At 46.1% G+C, this 20,898-nt stretch overlaps 2 protein-coding genes across 48 annotated transcripts in view; one reads left to right on the top strand and one right to left on the bottom strand.

Annotated features, from left to right (window-relative positions):
• shot (dystonin-like protein short stop) overlaps positions 1–20,898 on the bottom strand; it is a 422,952-nt gene that overhangs the window by 187,989 nt on the left and 214,065 nt on the right. For 39 of the 47 annotated variants that reach the window (XM_086547623.1, XM_086547627.1, XM_086547626.1 and 36 more), the window contains exon 1: positions 16,934–17,658. The exons of 6 other annotated variants lie outside the window; for them this stretch is intronic. In XM_086547623.1, coding sequence (XP_086403749.1) covers positions 16,934–17,420 — 487 coding nt within the window. In that variant the 5' untranslated portion in view covers positions 17,421–17,658. Of the gene's footprint in view, positions 1–16,933; positions 17,660–20,898 lie in introns of those variants that run through there. 2 more of the 47 variants (XM_086547630.1, XM_086547672.1) reach the window with 1 other exon arrangement.
• Positions 17,446–20,898, top strand: part of LOC147469799 (uncharacterized) — a 7,749-nt gene continuing 4,296 nt past the window's right edge. Inside the window, exons 1-2 of the mRNA XM_086547776.1 lie at positions 17,446–17,469; positions 17,980–18,235. Coding sequence (XP_086403902.1) covers positions 17,446–17,469; positions 17,980–18,235 — 280 coding nt within the window. The remainder of the gene's footprint in view (positions 17,470–17,979; positions 18,236–20,898) is intronic.

Genomic DNA, 20,898 nt, shown 5'->3' with positions numbered 1-20,898 from the left:
CCATAAAGATTCTAATGCCGCTGTAAAAATTTCCCTTTTTGGTGAAGCAACACGTGTTTTTTATTTGATTCGATTATTTTGAACGCCTGCTTCTAAACAAGACGGTGCTTTCGATTTTCGCGTCCGGAATGGAGGCAAAGATACACACCGGCGCGGCGCCATGTACACCTAAGCACACTCACGATCATAACTTCTCAGGACCCTATTCATAATAATTACTGTCCCGCTCTTCAAAACGCCGGCCATTATGAGGGATCTCGTCACTCTCAGGATTATGCGCCATTTGGAAGAGTGACCACTTGAGGCGCTGAAAGGCGGACATTCAGGAAGAGGAGGGGGGAAGGGTTGGTGCAATGCTCCGTGTGATTCGTCGGGGATTACTGGCGTAAATCAGAGGTTTGGGCGCATTTAAGTCCCTGTGTCGCCGCTCCTGCACGCCCGCGATGTGTGCGCGATGCCTGGGGAGCCCACCAACACTGACCCCCGGCCATGCTAAGCCGGGAACATCAGCCAAGCCGTATAAGTCTAGTGTAATAAAAGCTCCACTACCATCAGCCGAATCTAATTGCAGTCGGCGATTCAATATCGTCTCCATCATTGAGAATCGCTAAGATATGTGCATGATGGTGGCCCTGATGACCCGAAAGAGAGGACGGGAACCAAGGAGGATGAGGACGACTACGAAGAGATTTTCCTACTTCGCCCATTCTTTCAACGTCAGAACGCGGATGATCTACGCGTAAATCTCCCTTCCTAAGCACAGGCCGGCGCGCAGTGAATACAGCGGGGTGAGATCACGTGTTCCGCCCTGGAGATGGCCAAAGATAAGCAGCTGGTTCCCCCGCCATTCCAAAGAAGCTCCGGGCGCTGCAGCTTCTCCGGCGGCCATTCCTTCGCGTCCCAAAGAGAAGGTCATCGGCTGTTGCAAGCATAAAGGCTTGTGGTTATGAAGCAACTGGTTATTCAGCGACACTGCACGCCTTCATCCGACTGTGACAGGTCCTGGTCCTTCCCCACGCCAGCCGAAAAACACCCCAGGCGAGGGAGGGCCCCGTGCCTAAGAAACCCACCTGGAATATTGAGGAGTGGGAGCGAGTGAGATAGGAAGAGAGAGGGGAGGGAGGGAGGGAGGGAGGGAGGGAGGGAAGGGGAGGGGGTAGGGAGGGAGAGGAAGAGGGAGAGAAGGAGAGGAGAGAAAGCTGGTTGAGATAAAAAAAAGAGAAAGACTACAAGAATAAGATGGCTGCAGCACCATCGCTTAGAATGTTAATAAAGTAAACAAAAAAAAAGAAAACTCGTAAAGGCAAAAGACCAAGTTTCATTTACATGTATCACAGATCAAAATCAGCCCTTGTGTAAGCACCCAGCGGAGAAAGAGGGAGAGCGCAAAGAGAGAGGAGAGAATGTAGGAGAAAACAAGACGGGGAAAACTGCGCAAGTATGTTAGAATCATAACCGAATCAAGAACAATGCAAAGAAATGAGACAGGAGAAAGGGGAAACTATGGAATGCCAAGCGCTTCTCGCCTAGATCTCTCCGAACGATAAAAATACCAATAAACAGACGGCAAAGGGTTGAAAAAGGCAAGAGATGCTGGCCACGTTGCCAGGGAAGGGTGAAGAGAAAGGGTGGTCGAGGGAGAGGAAAGGACCGGGAAGGGACAGCTCAAGGTGAGTGTAGGTAAGGGTGGGAAGGCAACATTCAACGCTAATCCTCCGAGACAATCGCAGCTGCCTTAGATACTAGGGGAAAATCATACCATATGCCGCTCATATGGGCACGAAGGCTTGCGTAACAAAGTCCACGAAGTCCACGATGCCCCGAGGCGATGAGAAACAAAAAAAAGTGAGAATGAGGGTGCGTGAAAGGTAGATTAGATTCCGCAGTCCAACGAGGGGGGGAAAAAGTAGTGGGAACCTTTGCACGACCTTCGGGTGAGAGTAGGTGCTCTAGTCCCTGCCACAACCAGGAATGAAGAGGAGAGAGAAAAGAGAAAGAAGAGAGAAAGAGGAGAGAAAGAAGAGAGCAAGAAAATGGGAATAGATGAAGCAAGGAAGAGAGAGGTATTCGGGGCATGGGAAAGGGAAAGGGGCGGAGGTTGAGATCTGGGGAGAGGGGTGGGAGGCGACAGTAGGGATGCTAAGAGAGGGTTGGTTTGCACAACTGTGATAACCACACCAACATGTTGCATCCGTGACCAATGGGTTATCAAAGTCGACGGAAAGGCACACAATATAGCCATGCTGGACCGGATATTACATATCGCAATGTTGCACGGTTGCCTAGCTCTACATATATGTAGATGCATACGTATTCCATGATAATCCCTAACCCACGTAATCAAGGCTACACGACTCAGGAAATAAATAAAAAGCGACTCGTTTCCATGTACACGACGCGCAGCCGGGAGCTCAGCTCCGGAAACAAACAAATAACCTTCCACAAAGCGAGGAACACGAATCGGCCGTGACTGACCGGAAATATGTCAGATTCTATAAAACCGGCCGCGTTCCACATGAAATGCCTATTGTGGTGCTTGCAGGTGATGATTTGACACAAGAAAACGTTCCAGTTCATCTTCCGCGGCTTGTAGTGGCTGTGGGAGCAGGGCACGCTCCGCTGAACTGGAGGTCGCTCCGACGCCATCGCAATGCTGAGTCGTTGGGCGGGATGTGCAATGACACATACATCTACAAATACACTAAAATATGCTATTCACAGACACACATTCATCCTGTGTTTGTATCAGTGTGTGTATCAGAGAGAGAGAGAGAGAGAGAGAGAGAGAGAGAGAGAGAGAGAGAGAGAGAGAGAGAGAGAGAGAGAGAGAGAGAGAGAGAGAGAGAGAGAGTGTGTGTATGTGCGTGTGCGTGTGCGTGTGCATGTGCGTGTGCGTGTGCGTGTGCGTGTGTGTGTGTGCGTGTACACGGAACACTGCTCTCTCAAACTGAAGACACAATGACCTTCATTTACACGTCCATCATGGCACATGTTGGTGAACATCGAACGCCCTTTGTTGTTATCAGATAGACTATCAGCGGTGAGTCATTCGTATTACGTTACCTGCTCTGACAGAAGAGGATGGCGATGGAGTGTGATGGAGAGGAGGAGAGGATAAAGGGAAAGAGCGAGAAAGTGACCAAGGAAACTACATGTTTAATTTGATTACCGAATACATAGACAAATATCATGATTATATATATATATATATATATATATATATATATATATATATATATATATATATATATATATATATACACTTGAGTGTGAATGAGTGAGTGAGTGAGTGAGTGAGTGAGTGAGTGAGTGAGTGAGTGAGTGAGTGAGTGAGTGAGTGAGTGTGTGAGCGCATATATAGATGTGTATATAGATGTGTGTAAAAATATATATTATTTGTTGTCTCCCACGATACGAGCCGACAAGGGCATTTTTATCGCTTGATAACATTATACCAAGTAATCGTCTATCGCCCCACGTAGTCAAATATACATCTGCGCCCTACAATCAGCAAAGTTTATACTGTGTGTACGCCTCCAAAGGTTCATGATTTGTACCTGAACTTCCCAAATCGCGCTCACACTGTAGATACCTCGAAACGATAAAATCAAATAATTTATGATGAAAATAAAGTTTATATGATTTGATATTCTGCTAATGTTGGAAGAAATTCGAATCGAACTGCAACACAAGTCTTGGAAGTTTCACTTTCACTATCTGGGGTTTTCCCCGTTCCGCTAAGCTGCTCTCTCACGTTATAGAGGTCGGTTTTAGAACAGCAAATCCATAGATCATTAGAAAAGACAGACATGAAAAAAACCAAATGCAGATTAAACAAAAAATATACATTGAAAAACTGCAACAAAGTAAAACGATAACGAGTAGCCAGACGAGCACCACAGGAGAGCCGCGGAAGGGCCATCACGGTGTTGAAAAATGGTCGCACTCAAGGGACCGCCATCTGTCGCCACGTGACAAATTTACACAACACCTCCTTTCACTGCGCGATCATTGCCCTCCTCCCTTTACACGTTGCGCCGCCACGTTGCCGATAAACGTCGCACGAGGGAAACGTTTTCTTTCTCAACGTTACTCTCACGTGAGTTTGTAAATGGAGAGACGCGGGGCGGTTGAAGGAAGGGACTTTTGGGCGTGGATTTTAAGTATGTGTGTACGAGTAAGCGTGAGAGTGTGTTAGCAGGTGAATTCGTAAATACTTGCACGTTTACAAAGTTGGCCACACTACCTCCCGGGAATTATTTTCATAATAGAAAAATGCAGATTTCCCCTCTTAAAAATTATATTCAATTATGCAACAAACTTTTTTTTCATATTCAATTTAACGACATATCTTATCAAATACTCGAAAAGATCGTATATCATCTAAATAAGAGTTTCCTATAACCTGATATGATAGTACTCGCCCTCCCACCCCTTTCCCTCCCCCCAAAACACTACCACTTCCCTCTCTCTTTCACATGAACCGTAATAGAACTTTACTTCAGCAAATGACAAAAGTCCACGGAAATTTGTAAACCAAAGATTATGACAGAGGTGAGAAGTGAGACAGACCCAGCACACCTGACAGTTTGTTTACAGTTTTAGCGACCCGCTGTTGAGACAGGGAAGTTTCGGGAGGGATTGGTGCGGGAGGGGGTGGGGTGGTGTTCGCTGCTACCTGAAGGCAAAAACTGTACTCAGAGGGGAATGCTTAATTATAATTCTTCAGGTTCTAATAAGTGTTACAAAGGTTCTCCTTTATCTCTCTCTCATTCTGTTTGAGTATACAATTCCATCTCCGTCGCTTTGCTACCTTCCCACCACCTTTCCTCAGTTCGCTGAACGGAATTAATCAAAATGCTTTCGTGATGTGAAAGGCAAACACTCATCTTTTAGGAAATGTTGACGTAAATGATTGTTCTCGTGTTTCGAATTCACAAGAAACGCTTTGTCGAAAGTAAAAGGCCAAGGAAGGGCGTTTTAGCGGCATAAAGGCGAGCTTAATTGAAGAGGAAAAATGCCATAAAAGGAACCGGGCGGGTGGAGGCCCAAAGGAGGCTCAGCGAAGGGAGGAAGAGAAAAGAAACGATGAAGAAGAGGCATAGACCAAGGCTCTGATAACCGACTTGAAAGGATAGAGTTGTAAAAAAAACATTGTAAACTAAAACAGAATACATATAAACGCAAACACCAAACTGATCTTTGTCCGACGAGAAGACAAGAAGTTCGAAGGCCTCAAGACGAAGGTAAAGTGTGGTTTGGTACAATAACGGGGTTTAGGGTGGCGATGCCGGGGTTGAGTCAGAAGGCATGGGACGTCCCTCGCCCAGGGCAAGGGCAGGGGCAGGGGATAAGGCCGACACCCGTGGCTTGACCTCACAGCCGGGCGCACCATGACACCTCATCTCAAACTTTTCGGTGGACGTTGGATTTGTGTTACGCCTCGTACACTCCACATCACGCATTGTAAATTCCACATTACGCCTTGTATATATTTCTATATCGCGACAATTACAAACAAAATCCTACTCTATTGAAACAAAAAATAAAAATCAAGTACATACAAAACCACCAAACAAATAAAACAAATAAAAAGTCTGCATTCTGAAGCCCTGTCAACACGAATGACAAAGCGTCTCTAAGACAAGGATGTGGCAGAGGAAGAAGCGTGTCTGAGAGTCCGATGTGGAAGCTGTGAGAGACACATCTGATGGCGATGTAGTCTTAATGATGTGCTGATTTTTATTTTAGCCATAATATACGTACCTACGTGTGTGTGTGTGTGTGTGTGTGTGTGTGTGTGTGTGTGTGTGTGTGTGTGTGTGTGTGTGTGTGTGTGTGTGTGTGTGTGTGTGTGTGTGTGTGTGTGTGTGTGAAGAGAGAGAGAGAGAGAGAGAGAGAGAGAGAGAGAGAGAGAGAGAGAGAGAGAGAGAGAGAGAGAGAGAGAGAGAGAGAGAGAGAGAGAGAGAGAGAGAGAGAGAGAGAGAGAGAGAGAGAGAGACTCCATCCTGACGACACAATCAGCGCCGATCACAGCCGCCTCGTCCTCCAGGTCCTTGAAACCGCCAGTCATAAAAATGAACCAACAACCCGGTTCCGTCTGGACTAATAACGTGGTAATGCATAGCCACTCGACCTTTAAACGAGATTACCTGCTAATGCCCATCGAGATAAGCAAGCCAGCCCGATTAAAATAGCCTGCAGGATGCAATCAGTCTTTCTACAACGACACTTTCACCGGAACGCAACAATTAAAAAACAACAAAACATACACACAAGATGAAAATTAAACGCATAATAACTATGTTTACCATGCAATAAATCCTCAGCCTAGAGTCCCAGAGTGTAAACCTTGGTCGCAAAGTGAACGGGTTTTGTGCTGTGCCAATTTAGTATAATTGGTTGCCGAGGTGCTGGCCACGCCGAGCGGCCTCCGTGCACGCAAGCACCGCCGCAAGCAAGGGTACTGGAGCGACGCAAGGTCATGAGATGGCAACGTAGGTCACAATGCTTGCAAAAGGGTCGTAACGGCATATCTACATATATACCGGCGTGCGACACAAGTACAACTCCTTGTTCAATAGCTGTAGCTTTAAGCGATCTTATCATTTTCCAACTGTTGATTACTGCATAGGCCTAATGATTAAATAAAATAAAAAGACGCCTTGGCTGTCGTCACAACATCTAGCAGCGTCGAAGTTTCAGTATTCCTTGCTAAAACAGTGCACTGCTAAAGAATTACCAACATTTCTCTTGCACAATTAAATAGATGCACATAATAATAACCATGATATAAAAAAAATACCCTCACAAAGCGTCCGAGCACAATAACCAAGAAGAAAAAGAAGAAGCCGTCCCGACATGCAATCAACACAACGACCGTCACCTCATTTCTAGAAATCCACCAAGGGCCGTCGAGGCAGAGGGAAAAGGGTCGCCTTCAGGAAAGAGGATCCAGCGTCGAGTGACTGAAAAGCCGACTCTCTCTGGTCACATAATCAGGCTGACCCGCGTCGAGAAGCCCAGTCGACAGTAAACGATACATCGGGAGCGGGGCAACTTGAACGACCCGCTCTATCGGACAGAGATCGGGTATCTCGGTCGTCGTGTCTCAGACACGTCGCTGATAACATCGACAGCGACGGTGGTATTTTCAACATAGTCACTATTGCAAGTCTATCTTCGCTCGACGAATCTTTGTATGCTGAATGGTCATCTCTCTTCCGACTGGCTCTTTTTTTTACTTTTTTTTATTTATCAATTTACTACCAATATCTTCTATGCCTACGAATCATGAGTGATTTTCTACCATTTTCATTTTCGGACGATCTGAAACTTCATCAGGAAACGAGGAAAAAAAAGAAGAAAAGAAAGAATAAAAGCGACAAATCACCAGAAGAAAAAAACAGCAGCGAACGCGCAGGCAAGAAGGGGACAGACAGCTGGTGTTACGAGACACCGAGATGCGGGCGTTGGACAAGGGGAAGGGGGTGAGGGGGAGATGAGGTAAGGAGGGGTGATTAGGGGTGAGGGGGTAGGGGGTGAGGAAGAGGGTAGGGGGTGAGGAGTGGGAAGAGAAGAGATAGAGTAGTGCGTCGGCGCCTTATACGGGCGTCAGCCGGTGCCACCACACTCGCACACGCCCAACTCGATGGCCGCTGGACAAAAAGGCATGTACACCCCCTAACCCCCACCCCTTGATACCTCACTCCCCTGCCGTTTTGACCAACACATGCCTGCACACGCCCACCTGGGTGACTAAGCCTGAACACTCCACCTTGCATCGATTTAACCCACAGCACAGCAAATACAACATTTCATGTAAGTGGCTTACCACCTATCATTTAAGTATCTTTCAGCGCCAAAAGAGCAAGATACAGTTACAAATACAAAAAAAGGAAGAAAAACAATGCCCGGTAACACAAGAAATCTGAATACCAAATTCCTGCCAAGATATGAATCGCCGCAGTTGTCCACTTCCGGCACGACCCGGAGATAAGATGATATCTAAACACAGCCTCCACCCCTACCCCTACCCCTTCCCGCCGGTGCAAGAGGCGGCTGACCTCTGCACGATGATTCATTTGGGCGTGGGTCATCCACCGGCGCTATTGACCCACGCCCTTGACCTCGACCCTCCTCCGGGTCCTCCTAGAGACTCACGATATTACGCATGACTCACGCCCTTTGACCTCATAAAACACAGACACGACCAGGCGCATCCTCGCGGCGGCCGAAAGAAAATACAATTTTACTCTGATCAAAAACAACAAGCAAACTACTGCAAGCAAACAACTCTTATGTTTCCCAGACGACCCCTTAAAAGCAAAACGCTGAAACCTTTACGAAATTACGCGCTCTCTGCAAAACCCGAAATCTTAACCAAAAGCACTTTTCACGCTACGAAAAAGAACTATTTAACTAAATACGTGAATTAAAATCTCCGGGAGGGCCAGAGGAGGAAAGATGAGGAGGAGAAGGAGGAGGAACAAAAGATGGAGGAGATGAAGGAACACGAGTGAATCATCTAGCTTAACGACGCCCTTACGCCCACGCGCCCACAAAAGGTTACCAGCTCGGGTTACGGACCTGAGAAACCTGGTCAGCAACAGGCGGGTCAGCAATCTCTTTCGCTGCCGTGGATCTCTCGCTCTCCATGAAAGCGGAGACCCTTGGCCAAGGTCAGGGGCATCTCATGGCCGGGATGTCCATCTTCATCACCTCGATACGCGGGATCAATCTGCTTGCACTGTAACGTAAACTCGCCAATGTCGCACTCGGCTGCTTGAACGCTCTGCGGCGGATCGACGCGCACCGGCCATGTCGACTAGGATTGGTTTGCCGTTCGTCCAATCTCGCGTGAATGCGGTGCAACGAATGTGTCTGTCAATGAATGAGCTCAAACGCCCTCCTTTACTCCTTAACTCCTACACGAGCGCATGGGAGGACATTACTTCTCACGCCCTGTCCTTCTTCGGCCGTCGTGACAGAACACGCCCTGAGCTCGAGCTCCTTCTCCCCGCTTCATCGTGGCCTTCCTCGTCCAGAGAGAGAGAGAGAGAGAGAGAGAGAGAGAGAGAGAGAGAGAGAGAGAGAGAGAGAGAGAGAGAGAGTGTGTGTGAGTGTGTGTGTGTGTGTGTGTGTGTGTGTGTGTGTGTGTGTGTGTGTGTGTGTGTGTGTGTGTGTGTGTGTGTGTGTGTGTGTGTGTGTGTGTGTGTGTGTGTGTGTGTGTGTGTGTGTGTGTGTGTGTGTGTGTGTGTGTGTGTGCGCGCGCGCGCATACTGACAGAGAAAGCCCTATAACACCAATATCACATCTCGCCTGGTATGGGTCAAACATCAGTTGTTCGTATCTCGCTAAGCTGTAACAGTAGCCCCTGCACGTGCCGGCCACTCGCCTCGTTTTTTTCTCGTTCGTCAGCAGAATCAGACTCAGTGGACGACTCTCATGCTCTCTGTGGTATATCAAAAATACATTTCGATCCGTTAAAGCTTTAATAACAATCAGCTGTATTAACCACGTCCGACTCAGTCCTGCCTCTGTCCTCCGGGTGAACTACACTCTTGTTCCTGAGATGAGGTGCGGTCTCATGAATGCTGAATGAAGAGGAACGCACCAGTCGCGTGTAGAACAAGCGGAGGAGGCTGCAGGAGGCCTTCACCTTCTCCCCTTCCCCTTCACTCTTCGCCATAGCCCCGTGTCATCTCTGAGTGATACCTGTCATTCTGCTCACTCACTTTCCGCATTGGGGACGCGGAGAAGAGGTTATGAAAGGACGACGAAAAGACGAAGATAGAAGCACGAAATGCCTAAGAAAGGTCGACGGAAACAATACGACAAAACAACGTCTTCTGGCCATCAATCCCTTTCGATTACTAAGTGCATGATGTCGCACCCCCTACCCCCACCCTGGGCCCACCACTGCTAAACACAGCTGGTGGTTTAAAGCCTTTCTACATTCTTTTCCTTCTTCTTTTTCTTCCGTTGCTTCGTGAAGGAAGTCAAATACATCATGAGCCAGCGTCCTTGTCTGCCTTCGCACCACAATGCCTCGTTTACCCACCTTTGATGTCATTAACCCTCAATTAATTAGTCTTTGTCTATCATGCCTCTTCTAACCCGAATCTGGCATCAAAGTGGTACGTGCCATGATATATCATTCTCCCTGTCGTACCCCGTGGCTATCAGCACCTTGCCTCGTCTCATATAAAGTCATCGTATGCTCTTACACTTCTTAAAGAGCACCTCCCCCCTCCACCCACCCTTCGCGTCTAGTGTTACTATAAATAACTATACTTGTTGACGACGATCACTTCTATATTCAGCCCACTGTGGGGCTATTATCAATTGGGTCGAATATTATTTGCGGATTAAGAAAGTTAACGAAAGCTATTGTAAAAAAAATAATTACACTATGGAGACAATGTATCTTCGCTGAATGGAAAATAAAAAAACTACAGAATGCCACTTTCACCAGCCATCTTTGTTACATCCGCAGGGAATTGTCATCCTAATCGAAGTGGAAATGGAAGTCACGCCGTTCAGAGACGGTGTTTACGTCTCTAAGGCTTCTCGTACGTCTCTCGCGGGAGCCAAGACGTCGGGCGGACATTCTTCCGCCGCCACTCTCGAATTCCGCGAGTTATTCCACGAAATTCCCGGGCTAAAAAAGCTGCTATCAAATTCCTCAGGGAAACGGTCAGTCGTTGGTCCGACCGCGCACGACCCCCAACTACACGACGCGGAGCCCACTCGAGCGTGACCTGCCACGGTCGGACCCTTCGCCACTCGACTCTAATTTACTCTCGGCGCGCGAAACACCGTAATTAATTAGATAGAGTTAAAAAAAGGAGGAGCTGGGGTCACTGAAGTCCCTATAACGGAGAGGCTTTTTAGTCAACGAGAAAAGCAATGGCGCAACGTTAATGGCCTCGAGTGAAAGTGCACGCGAGGGGAAGGGAGGGGAGAATGCACACGAGAGCCAGGTCACGCTGCCGACACGCACGCTCCCCCACGGCAGGTCATACGCGGTGGGTTCAGATAATAGTAGTACTTGGTCCTTCTTTATTATTCAAACATCTACTTGTGGAAGTGAGCACAATAGGTGCAAGAGACTTCAAACTTTATATACTTAAACAAAGTGATATCAAACATACGGCAGATTACGCTAATCTACCAATCGAAACTAACAACCTACGCCAGATGGTGTGAATGGGTATGATGCCCACTCCCCCCCCCCCTTCCCTACCCGATCTTTCTACCGACCCTTCACCAGAGCTCCCAGAGGCACGTCAAGCATTTAGGTTCTGGTGAACGTAAACATTGGCTCCAAAAGGGCAGCTGTCAATCCGCTACTGGATATGCATTCATTTTAGCATCCCATCTCTGAGACTGTCTGTGTGTCTGTCAGTCTCTAAATATTAATAGATGAATAAATGAATGAATGAACGAATACATCAAGCGCTAACAAAGTAAAACCAATAACAAACGACACAAAGTCTATCACCCTGTAGATAAAAAAAAAAAAAACTTGCAATAAATAAATCCCATCACAACCTCCTCCTCGTAAAACCCGAGCAGCCCATTAAAAAAAGCCCCACAAAGACCAGGGCATCTCCGGCGATCGGGGATGGCTCTCAGGCGCACAAAACGTCCTTAGAAACGGCTCTTAAGGATAGCTTCCCTTCTAGGACAAGGAGGAGCCACCACACAGACACAGAGCCACAGGTCGTCGGCCCTAATGGCTTTACGACGGGTGTTTTATAGGGGCGATAAGGGGAACTAACCCTTATGTACGAGGGTGATAAAGGGCACGTAGGCTCGGCAGCGATGAGGGTGTTCAGAGCGCATTCACAGACAGCATTATCTAGCAGCGTAATCTTATCGCAGAGGTAATGTTGTGTAATCTACCATCAATACGTGTGATTCTGGTCACATCGGACGCATTTCATTGGCTGTGTGTATGTAAAATTACTTGATAATATAAACCATCAAAGTCTATTCCATGTGATGACTAGTATATTCATCTCATTACAGATCTCTGAATGCACAGACGTATCATAAAGGAGAATTGAAAACAAACTTATGTAATACATTATTCATCACAAGCGACATCTGAACATTACGAAAATCTCTCTGCATTGGAGGATTTTTTTTCCAAAGCATACTTCAGTGGAGAAAAATAAGACGGCTCTGATAAATGAAACTTCAGAAGGTCAAGTAATGACACATGTTATCACGCTCACAATTAGATGAAGTAATGAATATCTTTAAAAATACATATATTCCTGCACCGCCTTTCCGTCGCCGTGCAACAGCAAAGTGGCAAGACAAATCAGCGAAAACCCTCTACACTAATTAATGCATCCCGTCCCGTATGGCTTCTTAAGCTTCGTGGCTTCCAGCGCCTCGTAGATTTCTCTCTCTCTATTCTTCCCTTCCTCCCTCTTTCTCTTCCCTCTCTCCTTCCATACCTATCCCTTGTTTCTCATTCCATCCCTTTTCTCTCCCGTTTTCTCTTCTCTCTCCCTTATTTTCTTCCCCCTCTCTTCCCCCTCCCTCATTTTCCTCCCCTCCCTTCACCTCCCTCTTTTCCTCCCCCTTCTTTCCCTCCCTTCCCACTCCTTTGCCTCCCTTCCTCTCTCTTAACCTTTCCCACCTCCCTATCCCCACCTCGCCCCTCCCTCATGGCACAATCGTTCATGAGCATCAACGTTCATCTAGATCCCGGCGATAAATATGTCTGTTGGTGCATGAGATCAGCCTCCTGACCGCATGGCCGATCCCATTAACCTCTGGGGGGCATTTACGCCGGCCAACCCAACCCTCGAGGGCACATTATCATGACCTTCCCAATGTGCCCACAAAGTCAATTAACTTTTTTTTTAATGACTAATTCAATCATATAATCATCTCGAGAGATTAGCGTGCAGATGTTGCTTCCAAAACTATACATCGTCAGGAAACCAGAGGAAGCTGCTCCAAATTTCTTGGAAAATAACATTTATTTATAACACACACACACGCACACACACAAACATATATATGTGTGTAATATATATCTCTAAATTATATATATATATATATATATATATATACATATATATAATATATATGTGTGTGTGTGTGTGTGTGTGTGTGTGTGTGTGTGTGTGTGTGTGTGTGTGTGTGTGTGTGTGTGTGTGTGTGTGTGTGTGTGTGTGTGTGTGTGTGTGTGTGTGTGGTGTGTGTGTGTGTGTGTGTGTGTGGTGTGTGTGTGTGTGTGTGTGTGTGTGTGTGTGTGTGTGTGTTTGTGGTGTGTGTGTGTGTGTGTGTGTGTGTTTGTGGTGTGTGTGTGTGTGTGTGTGTTTGTGGTGTGTGTGTGTGTGTGTGTGTGTGTGTGTGTGTGTGTGTGTTTGTGTGTGTGTGTATGTGTGTGTGTGTATATGTGTGTGTGTGTGTGTGTGTGTGTGTGTGTGTGTGTGTGTGTGTGTGTGTGTGTGTGTGTGTGTGTGTGTGTGTGTGTGTGTGTATGGGTGGGTGTGCGTGTGTGATGACTTAATGCCACTGATCATCAATGACATCATTTGCCAAAGATAACATTTTTGAAGAGGAAGAAACACGATCTACCAAGATAATGAATCGAGTGCTATCTCCCCCCCCCCCTCTGACCCTTCCCTGCACGTAAGCAAAACCAATAAGTGACGAAACCCCAAGTCCCGATCCGACCCACCGGAGGACAAGGATCCGATCCCATCTCGACCCCGGCTCACACAGCTTCCGACCCTTGAAACGAATTACCGTCAGACTTTAATACTTTTTTGATGTTCTCGCCTAAGGGATATATTTGACTCATTTTCTTATTTCTAATTCGTTTCAAATGTGTAAAAACGCTAATTTTGTGCCAGTGTGTGCGCGCGATTGCAGACACAGGCTAGACAAATGGTAGGATACAGCTATGATGTCAACGCGTGAGCCAACTCTTTTAATAAATCAGAACCGCTTGTCTCCTGCTAAACATCTTGACGCAGAAACCATCTTCAGAAATCACGAAACCAACTTTCTTACTTCGCACAATGCATGGCACGCTTTCACGATCGTATTAAGAAATCGTATTAAGAAATGACGACTGAAAGTAGCAGTAAAAGTGCGGGGGATCTCCCAAAAACCGGAGGTCGTCCCGGTGGCATCATGGGACGGTGCCAGCCATTGGTGCCAACCCCCATGATGAAGCTTATAGCGACACCCTGGCACCCCAAACCCCCTTCCTCGGCTTCCTTGTACCTCATCCTCGCTCCTATATAAACAATAGCATAAACAACTTGATTACATTAGCAAATATATATTCCATGCTACTGCGCCGACTTGTACAAATGTCAACACGACTTAACAAGCGCGTTTCTTCCCACGCTCTTTCGTCATGCCTTGTTAACATTGCAAATGACTGCAGCTTTTATATGAGTCGTAATTGTGACTACAAAGCCAAGCTCGTTAATCGTTATGGTTCAAGTGCTCGCTGGGATCACGGACTCGAGATAAGAGAAAACACTCGATTTACTCTTATTATAATGAAGTAGATAAGGAGAAAAACGCATATAAAACATTTACGTATATTAACAACTTTACCGAAAGAAAAATAGTTGGGGGAAGCTTTACGACAAGACAGTCAGTGGGAGCGCCGTAGTGCCAGGCAGGGTTAAGGGCAGGGGTAAGGAGTAAGGGGAGGGGGTAGCACAGCCAGGGAGAGGAGGAGGAGGAGGGGAGGATGGAGGGTAGGGCACAACGGCACTCCCAGACGCTGCCGAGGGTGATATCACGGCCAGAAATCCCTCCACCTGGTAACGTGGCTCTCTCTCTCTCCCTCTACTCCCTTGCTTCTCTCTCTATACCCCCTTCGCTCACTAATCTGGCGATTTTCCTTCATTTCTGCATTATTCAGCTCTTCTCTACCCTCATTCTATATCAGCATACTACCTCAATTGCCTGCAAGCCTGTATCAGCTACAACTAAACCATCGCGTACTAGCACTGCCACAAAATGCTTGGCAACCACACTACCTGAGACTACCTCAATCCACTACGCAACCACACTTCAACTGCCTCGCGTTACCTCACTCTTCATACTAAATTTAAAACCCCTAAAACAGGTAAACACTATAAAGAGGCGCAGACGTAATCCAAACACTAGGGAGAGTTTTCATGAATGAACGAACCCTTAGCGTTTGTATCTTGCAGTGTGAGGAAGTGAGAAAAAAAAATCATATAAAGTAAATACGGACTCTTGGCAGGGCGACATTTTCATATGAGCTCACCTCCCCCTTCCTCCTCTCCCTCCTCCTCCCACCCTATCCCCCCACCCGATACCTGCGAGACTGAGGCACAAGGCAAGAGAGCATAAATGAAGCACAGAGAAAGGAAGATTTTAGTTCCGGCGGCATTGGGGATACGTTGGAGTGGGGAGACGGTGGAGGGAATGGAAGAAAGGGAGGAAGAGAGGGAGGGAGGGAGGGAGGGAGGGAGGGAGGGAGGGAGGGAGGGAGGGAGGGAGGGAGGGAGGGAGGGAGGGAGGGAGGGAGGGAGGGAGGGAGGGAGAGAGAGGAGATAGGGCGCACGAATCGGAGCACAGAAAATCAGAAAATGGAGAAACGGAGAAATCCTGGAAAAAAGTAGCAGAGTAAGTAAAACTGAAGAAAAGGGAGGGGGGAGGGGTGGAAACAGAGCATGCAAATACGAAGTCTCTCGTAACGGAAACGGACCGGCGGGTGCTCCACTACCCTTCTGACAATCCCCTCCGTTCCCTCGACCCTCCCCTCCCCCCCACACCCTCCCGACCCTTCCCGCTCAAACGACACCCCGCAGACGGCCCGAGACGTTAGACCGATATCATCACACACTTTACCTTTGTTTAATTTTTAAAAGCGCGCCGCAGCGAAAGGGATTTAAAAACGCCATAATAACCAGTTCGTACTCTAGCCTAAATTGAAGTGCAAAACCGCTCACAACACATTCTCAGATGAATGAAACTGGGAAGCAATGTGTTTTTCACACGGAACAAATGACTGTCGCTGCTGCTGATCCCCCTTCCTCTTCTCCTCCCTTCCCCTCCCCCCCAACGATTTCCCACCCCCTCGCCGTGTCCACACACAAACTATTTCCCTTCCGCTCGCTACGACCTCGCTATGTTCACTTATTCGAGCCTTTATGCGCCATTTTTTTATTCCTATTTTCGGTGGAAACCAACCATGTCATAAACGGAAGATCATCTCACTGCTGTTGAAGCGAGTCGAGAAGTTTTCTTTTCCTAAAGATTATAGGAAAAGAAAAGAGCTGAATAGGAGTGACGTTGAATGTTTGTTATAAAGCAGGGCGTAAAAGGGCGGGTTGAGGAATGTAGCATTTGACAGCCCGTTCGCCTGACTCCGCTTGCCGTCGGCGCCCTCATGCAAATCGCTTATCTGCGACCAGCTTTTTGCACGATTCTTGTCGTTTCTCGCGGCTAGCGAACTGGCCGACTCGAAGGAAAAAATCGTTTTGCCCTGAGGAGGCAACATTCCTCGTCCTCGGTTCCTCGCTCGAGCAGCCCGCCTGGTACTGCCGCCCTGCCGCTTTCCCGGATCTTTCGTGCTTGCCTTAGTTTAGCGGTCAGCAAGCAACACGGTAGATGTGTTGTGCAGCTCGCGGCCGAAGCCAAAGCCATGACTCATAATTGCTTCCTTTCACAAGTTTCGCCCGGCCCGCACATGCCGCTCGCACAAAGACGCACTTCACACCTGCAAACATGAGCATTCATCCCGCTGACTCCCGCCTTAAAGGGTATACATTGTGTATGTTTTGAACAAGACCAACATAGCAAAGAATGGTATCGCCATGTAGATCCCATAAAGCATTCAGCTCTAAGATTCGAGAGAGAAGCGCAAGCACAGATGTAAGACAAGGCCCTCTAGCGCTCGACTTACTGTTCTTTCTGGTGAAGTCCTCGTCGAAAGGAATGCCCTGGGCGCGCCGAATCCTTTGCGCGTCGGCCTCGTCGTCCTCAATGGTTCCTGTGGCTATGCTGAGGGGGGCGTGGTTGTATTTGTAAGCTTCCTTCCTCCGGACATTGGCTGTGTGCAGGGACGCTGCGAGGCTGACCTTACGTGAGGGCCTTGCGGCAGGCAGTTGAGGCAGCCTCGGCGACTCGTAGGAGGAGTGGCGGCGTATCTTCTCCTTCGGGGGATTCAGATCGTCCCCGAGGGTCGCTTGGGTGGCCGGGGATACACTTGCCCCGCCGGTTGCCTCGGCGGTGACCGCTGGCTTCGCGGAATCCTCTAGCTCTTCCACAATGAAGAGACCGTGTGCCTCGGACTCCTTATCGTTTCCTTTGACGTCGGAATCGCTCGACACATCGACATGAGCTCCTACGGGAGCTGAAGGAACGAACTTACGATCGTCTCTGTTCTCCATGACAGCAGTTCGTTTCACAAGCTACATGCGAATACAGAGCAGATATTTGGTAAATGAATCAGCACAACCACCACCACTATAAACCCGCGCGTAACTCGGGAGATATCATAAGAATAGAATCGGTCCTATCGGTAGAGTACTGCAGAGGCGGGTTGGGCTAAACCACTGCCGGACTGGGCTGAACCACTACTGCACGCAACTACTGTGATGCTGCCTCCATCGTGGCTGCAGTGGGACTGGTCGAGGATTGTTAACTCAGGATATGACATCAACTTTTCATGCCACCGCAGTTACCTAATCATCACATCTCACGCCGCCACCTAAATGGTTTCCTTTAACCTTTTTACCATACTATTACACTCAATTGTGTGTAATTCTAATTCAGTCACCAATAACTATTGCATTCCTGTCACATGACACTATCATCATCCAATGTAGAACAATAATACGATCCGAAATATATAAATAAACAAACACCGTCAACACGAGTTATCACACACTTAAGACCTAAGATAATAAAATCGAGAGCGATGACTAAATCAAATTCCCGTGTCAGTAGAGTCTTGGCACTCGGAGAGGGCACAACCCCTACACCCCCTCCCCTCTACTCCCCTCCACCTCCTTTTCCTGTCGCTCACTTTCGGTAGGGTACGAGGGGAAAGAGGGGGGAAAATCAAGACGACGCGAGCACGGTCTGGTAAATCATGATCACGTGACAGAGGAGACGCGCGACGAAGAAGCTCCCCGCCAAGTGCGCCTCGCCGTCCTCGCCGTCCTCGCCGTCGCTCCCGCCTGCTCCGCGACCGACAACAAAGGTGAGCCGTGTTTGCAGTATGAGTCAGGAGGAAACTTTCTCACTCTGGCGCGGTAGACCCCGGCAGGGAGGAAGAAGAGGGGGAGGGGAGGTACTAATTTAACTAAAAAAATGGGGGAAAAAAGAGGACCGACATGCGTGGCTTTCGTTGAAGACGTCTCGTCAGCCACTGCGAGAACTGAACTTTGGTCTCCTCTCTAACACCGGTGTTGGCAGCGTAACCTTCATCTCCGAGCTTTACCTTTAACCCACTCGATTCAATCACAGATGATTATCCGATTAAAAGATTGTGACTTTGGTTGTTGCGCGTCATATTGCATGCACAACAACGACATAAATATCTAGCGTTGTTACTACTGTAATGATAAATTATACATTCTGAAAGTCACTGAGCATACAAAGTGGTATTCAGGATATACAAGGTGGTTTCCTGTGCATTGTAATGAACTTATATATATGTATGTATGTATATGTATATGTATATGCATGTGTGTGTGTATGTATGCATGTATGTATGTATGTATGTATATATATATATATATGTATATATATATATATATAAATATATATATACATATATATATATATAAATATATATATACATATATATATACATACATATATATATATATATAAATATATATATACATATATATATATATATATATATATATATATAAATATATATATACATATATATATAAATATATATAATATATATATACATAATATATATATATATATATATATATATATATATATATATTATAATATATATATAATATATATATATATATATATATATATATATATATATATATACATATAATATATATATATATATTATATATATATATATATATATATTATACATATATACATATATGTATATATATTATATATATATATATATATATATATATATATTATATATATATATATTATATATATTCATATATATATATATATATATATATATATATATATAATATATATATATATATATATATATTATATATATATATATTATATATATATATATATATATATATATATATGTATATACCCCTCATCCCCCTTATCTCTCTCTCTCTCTCTTTCTCTTTCTCTTTCTCTCTCTCTCTCTCTCTCTCTCTCTCTCTCTCTCTCTCTCTCTCTCTCTCTCTCTCTCTCTCTCTCTCTTTGTCACTGAGCATACAAAGGTATTCCGAATGTGCCAAGCAGTTTCCTGTGCATTGTACTGCATTCTTTGGAGAAGAGCCGATTGTCCAACCACTGTTAACCTTTCCCTACCTTGATTCATCATATGTCATCATCGTGGGAAACACCAGCCTGACCACATTCCGGTCCCTTCCCTAAAATGGAGGTCCTCGAGAGCTGTACTATCATTCGAGTCGTCACTAATCTCCCATTGGATACGAGTATTAGTATGCATATTGTTGAATGGGAAATTAATGGACAAATTGATAAATGTAAAGGATTTATTGCCTAAATACCATCGATCAACCCACGCCGAGCCTTGACAAGCGCAACAGCTGGCGAGGCTTAAAAACGTTCACCTGAAGAAACGTTTGTGAGCAGCCCTGGCACCACCCTCGGCTCACCCACAGAGACCTTCCTGCAAACAATGCTGCAACGACGGCAATAAAACCCACTAAACTATGACAAAAAAGCCGTATTGCAACACTGCGCATTAGCAACGGCAGCAACCACGCAAAAAAAACGGAGACGCCCAACTTGTGTTATTTGTAGTAATGTTTTTCTTGCTCCCTTCCTCTCTTCTAAAGAACTGCAAATCTCCCTCCCTTTTCCTTTTTTCCCTAGCTACATCTAAATAACTTACTGTATCGTTAGTGCCACTCGTCATCTAGATTATAATGTCGGTCTGAACGTCATGAAGCCCTTTCCCAGCCCGAAAATAAACTCAACGTACGCTGCATTGCTATCTCTCCCCCAACTTCATCCTTCCTTGCCATTAAGCGGATCATATAACTAACCCTTTTTTCTTGACAATCTCTACGCATTCCTTCCACTTCCACCTCCTTTCTTTGATAATTTCTTCGCTTCCCTCTACAGCCTGGGTTGCATTCATTTCCTCTTTACTTGCTTGATTCAACCTCTATTTCTTTCTACACTCCTCGAACTCTACCTACCTACATCACCTTCTCCTGCATTCTGTTACAGTCTCCCTAATAAAAACTGTTTATGAAATGTCACTAACAATCTATATTTCACTCTAGCGACACACTTCCTCCCTCCGTCACATCCTCCCACCCATGCCCTCACCCATAGCGTCTCTTCCTACCATACGCCGCGTCACCCACCTCCTACACGCAAGCCTATAACAAACACCCTCACCAACACCCACCCCGCAGGTGATAAGGAGTAAGAGCACCCCGCCCACAGTCTAAACACCGTCGTTTCGTTCCGTCACACACACTTTGTTCCTTGCCTCTTCCTGTCTGAATCGCATGCACGCACGTATGCACAAACACACACACTTATATATGCACACACGCTTCGCTACCTAACGTCAAAACCCGTGCTTCCCCCTACAAACATATTATATATATATATATATATATATATATATATATATATATATATATATATATATATATATATATATATATATATATATATATATATATATATGCATGTATG

This window comes from Penaeus japonicus, unplaced genomic scaffold (assembly GCF_977035675.1).
Source record: "Penaeus japonicus unplaced genomic scaffold, GWHDUDI00000001_assembly GWHDUDI00000019, whole genome shotgun sequence".
NCBI lineage: Eukaryota > Metazoa > Arthropoda > Malacostraca > Decapoda > Penaeidae > Penaeus > Penaeus japonicus.
Note: the sequence above shows the minus strand (reverse complement) of the source record. Positions and strands in the feature narration are given on the sequence as shown.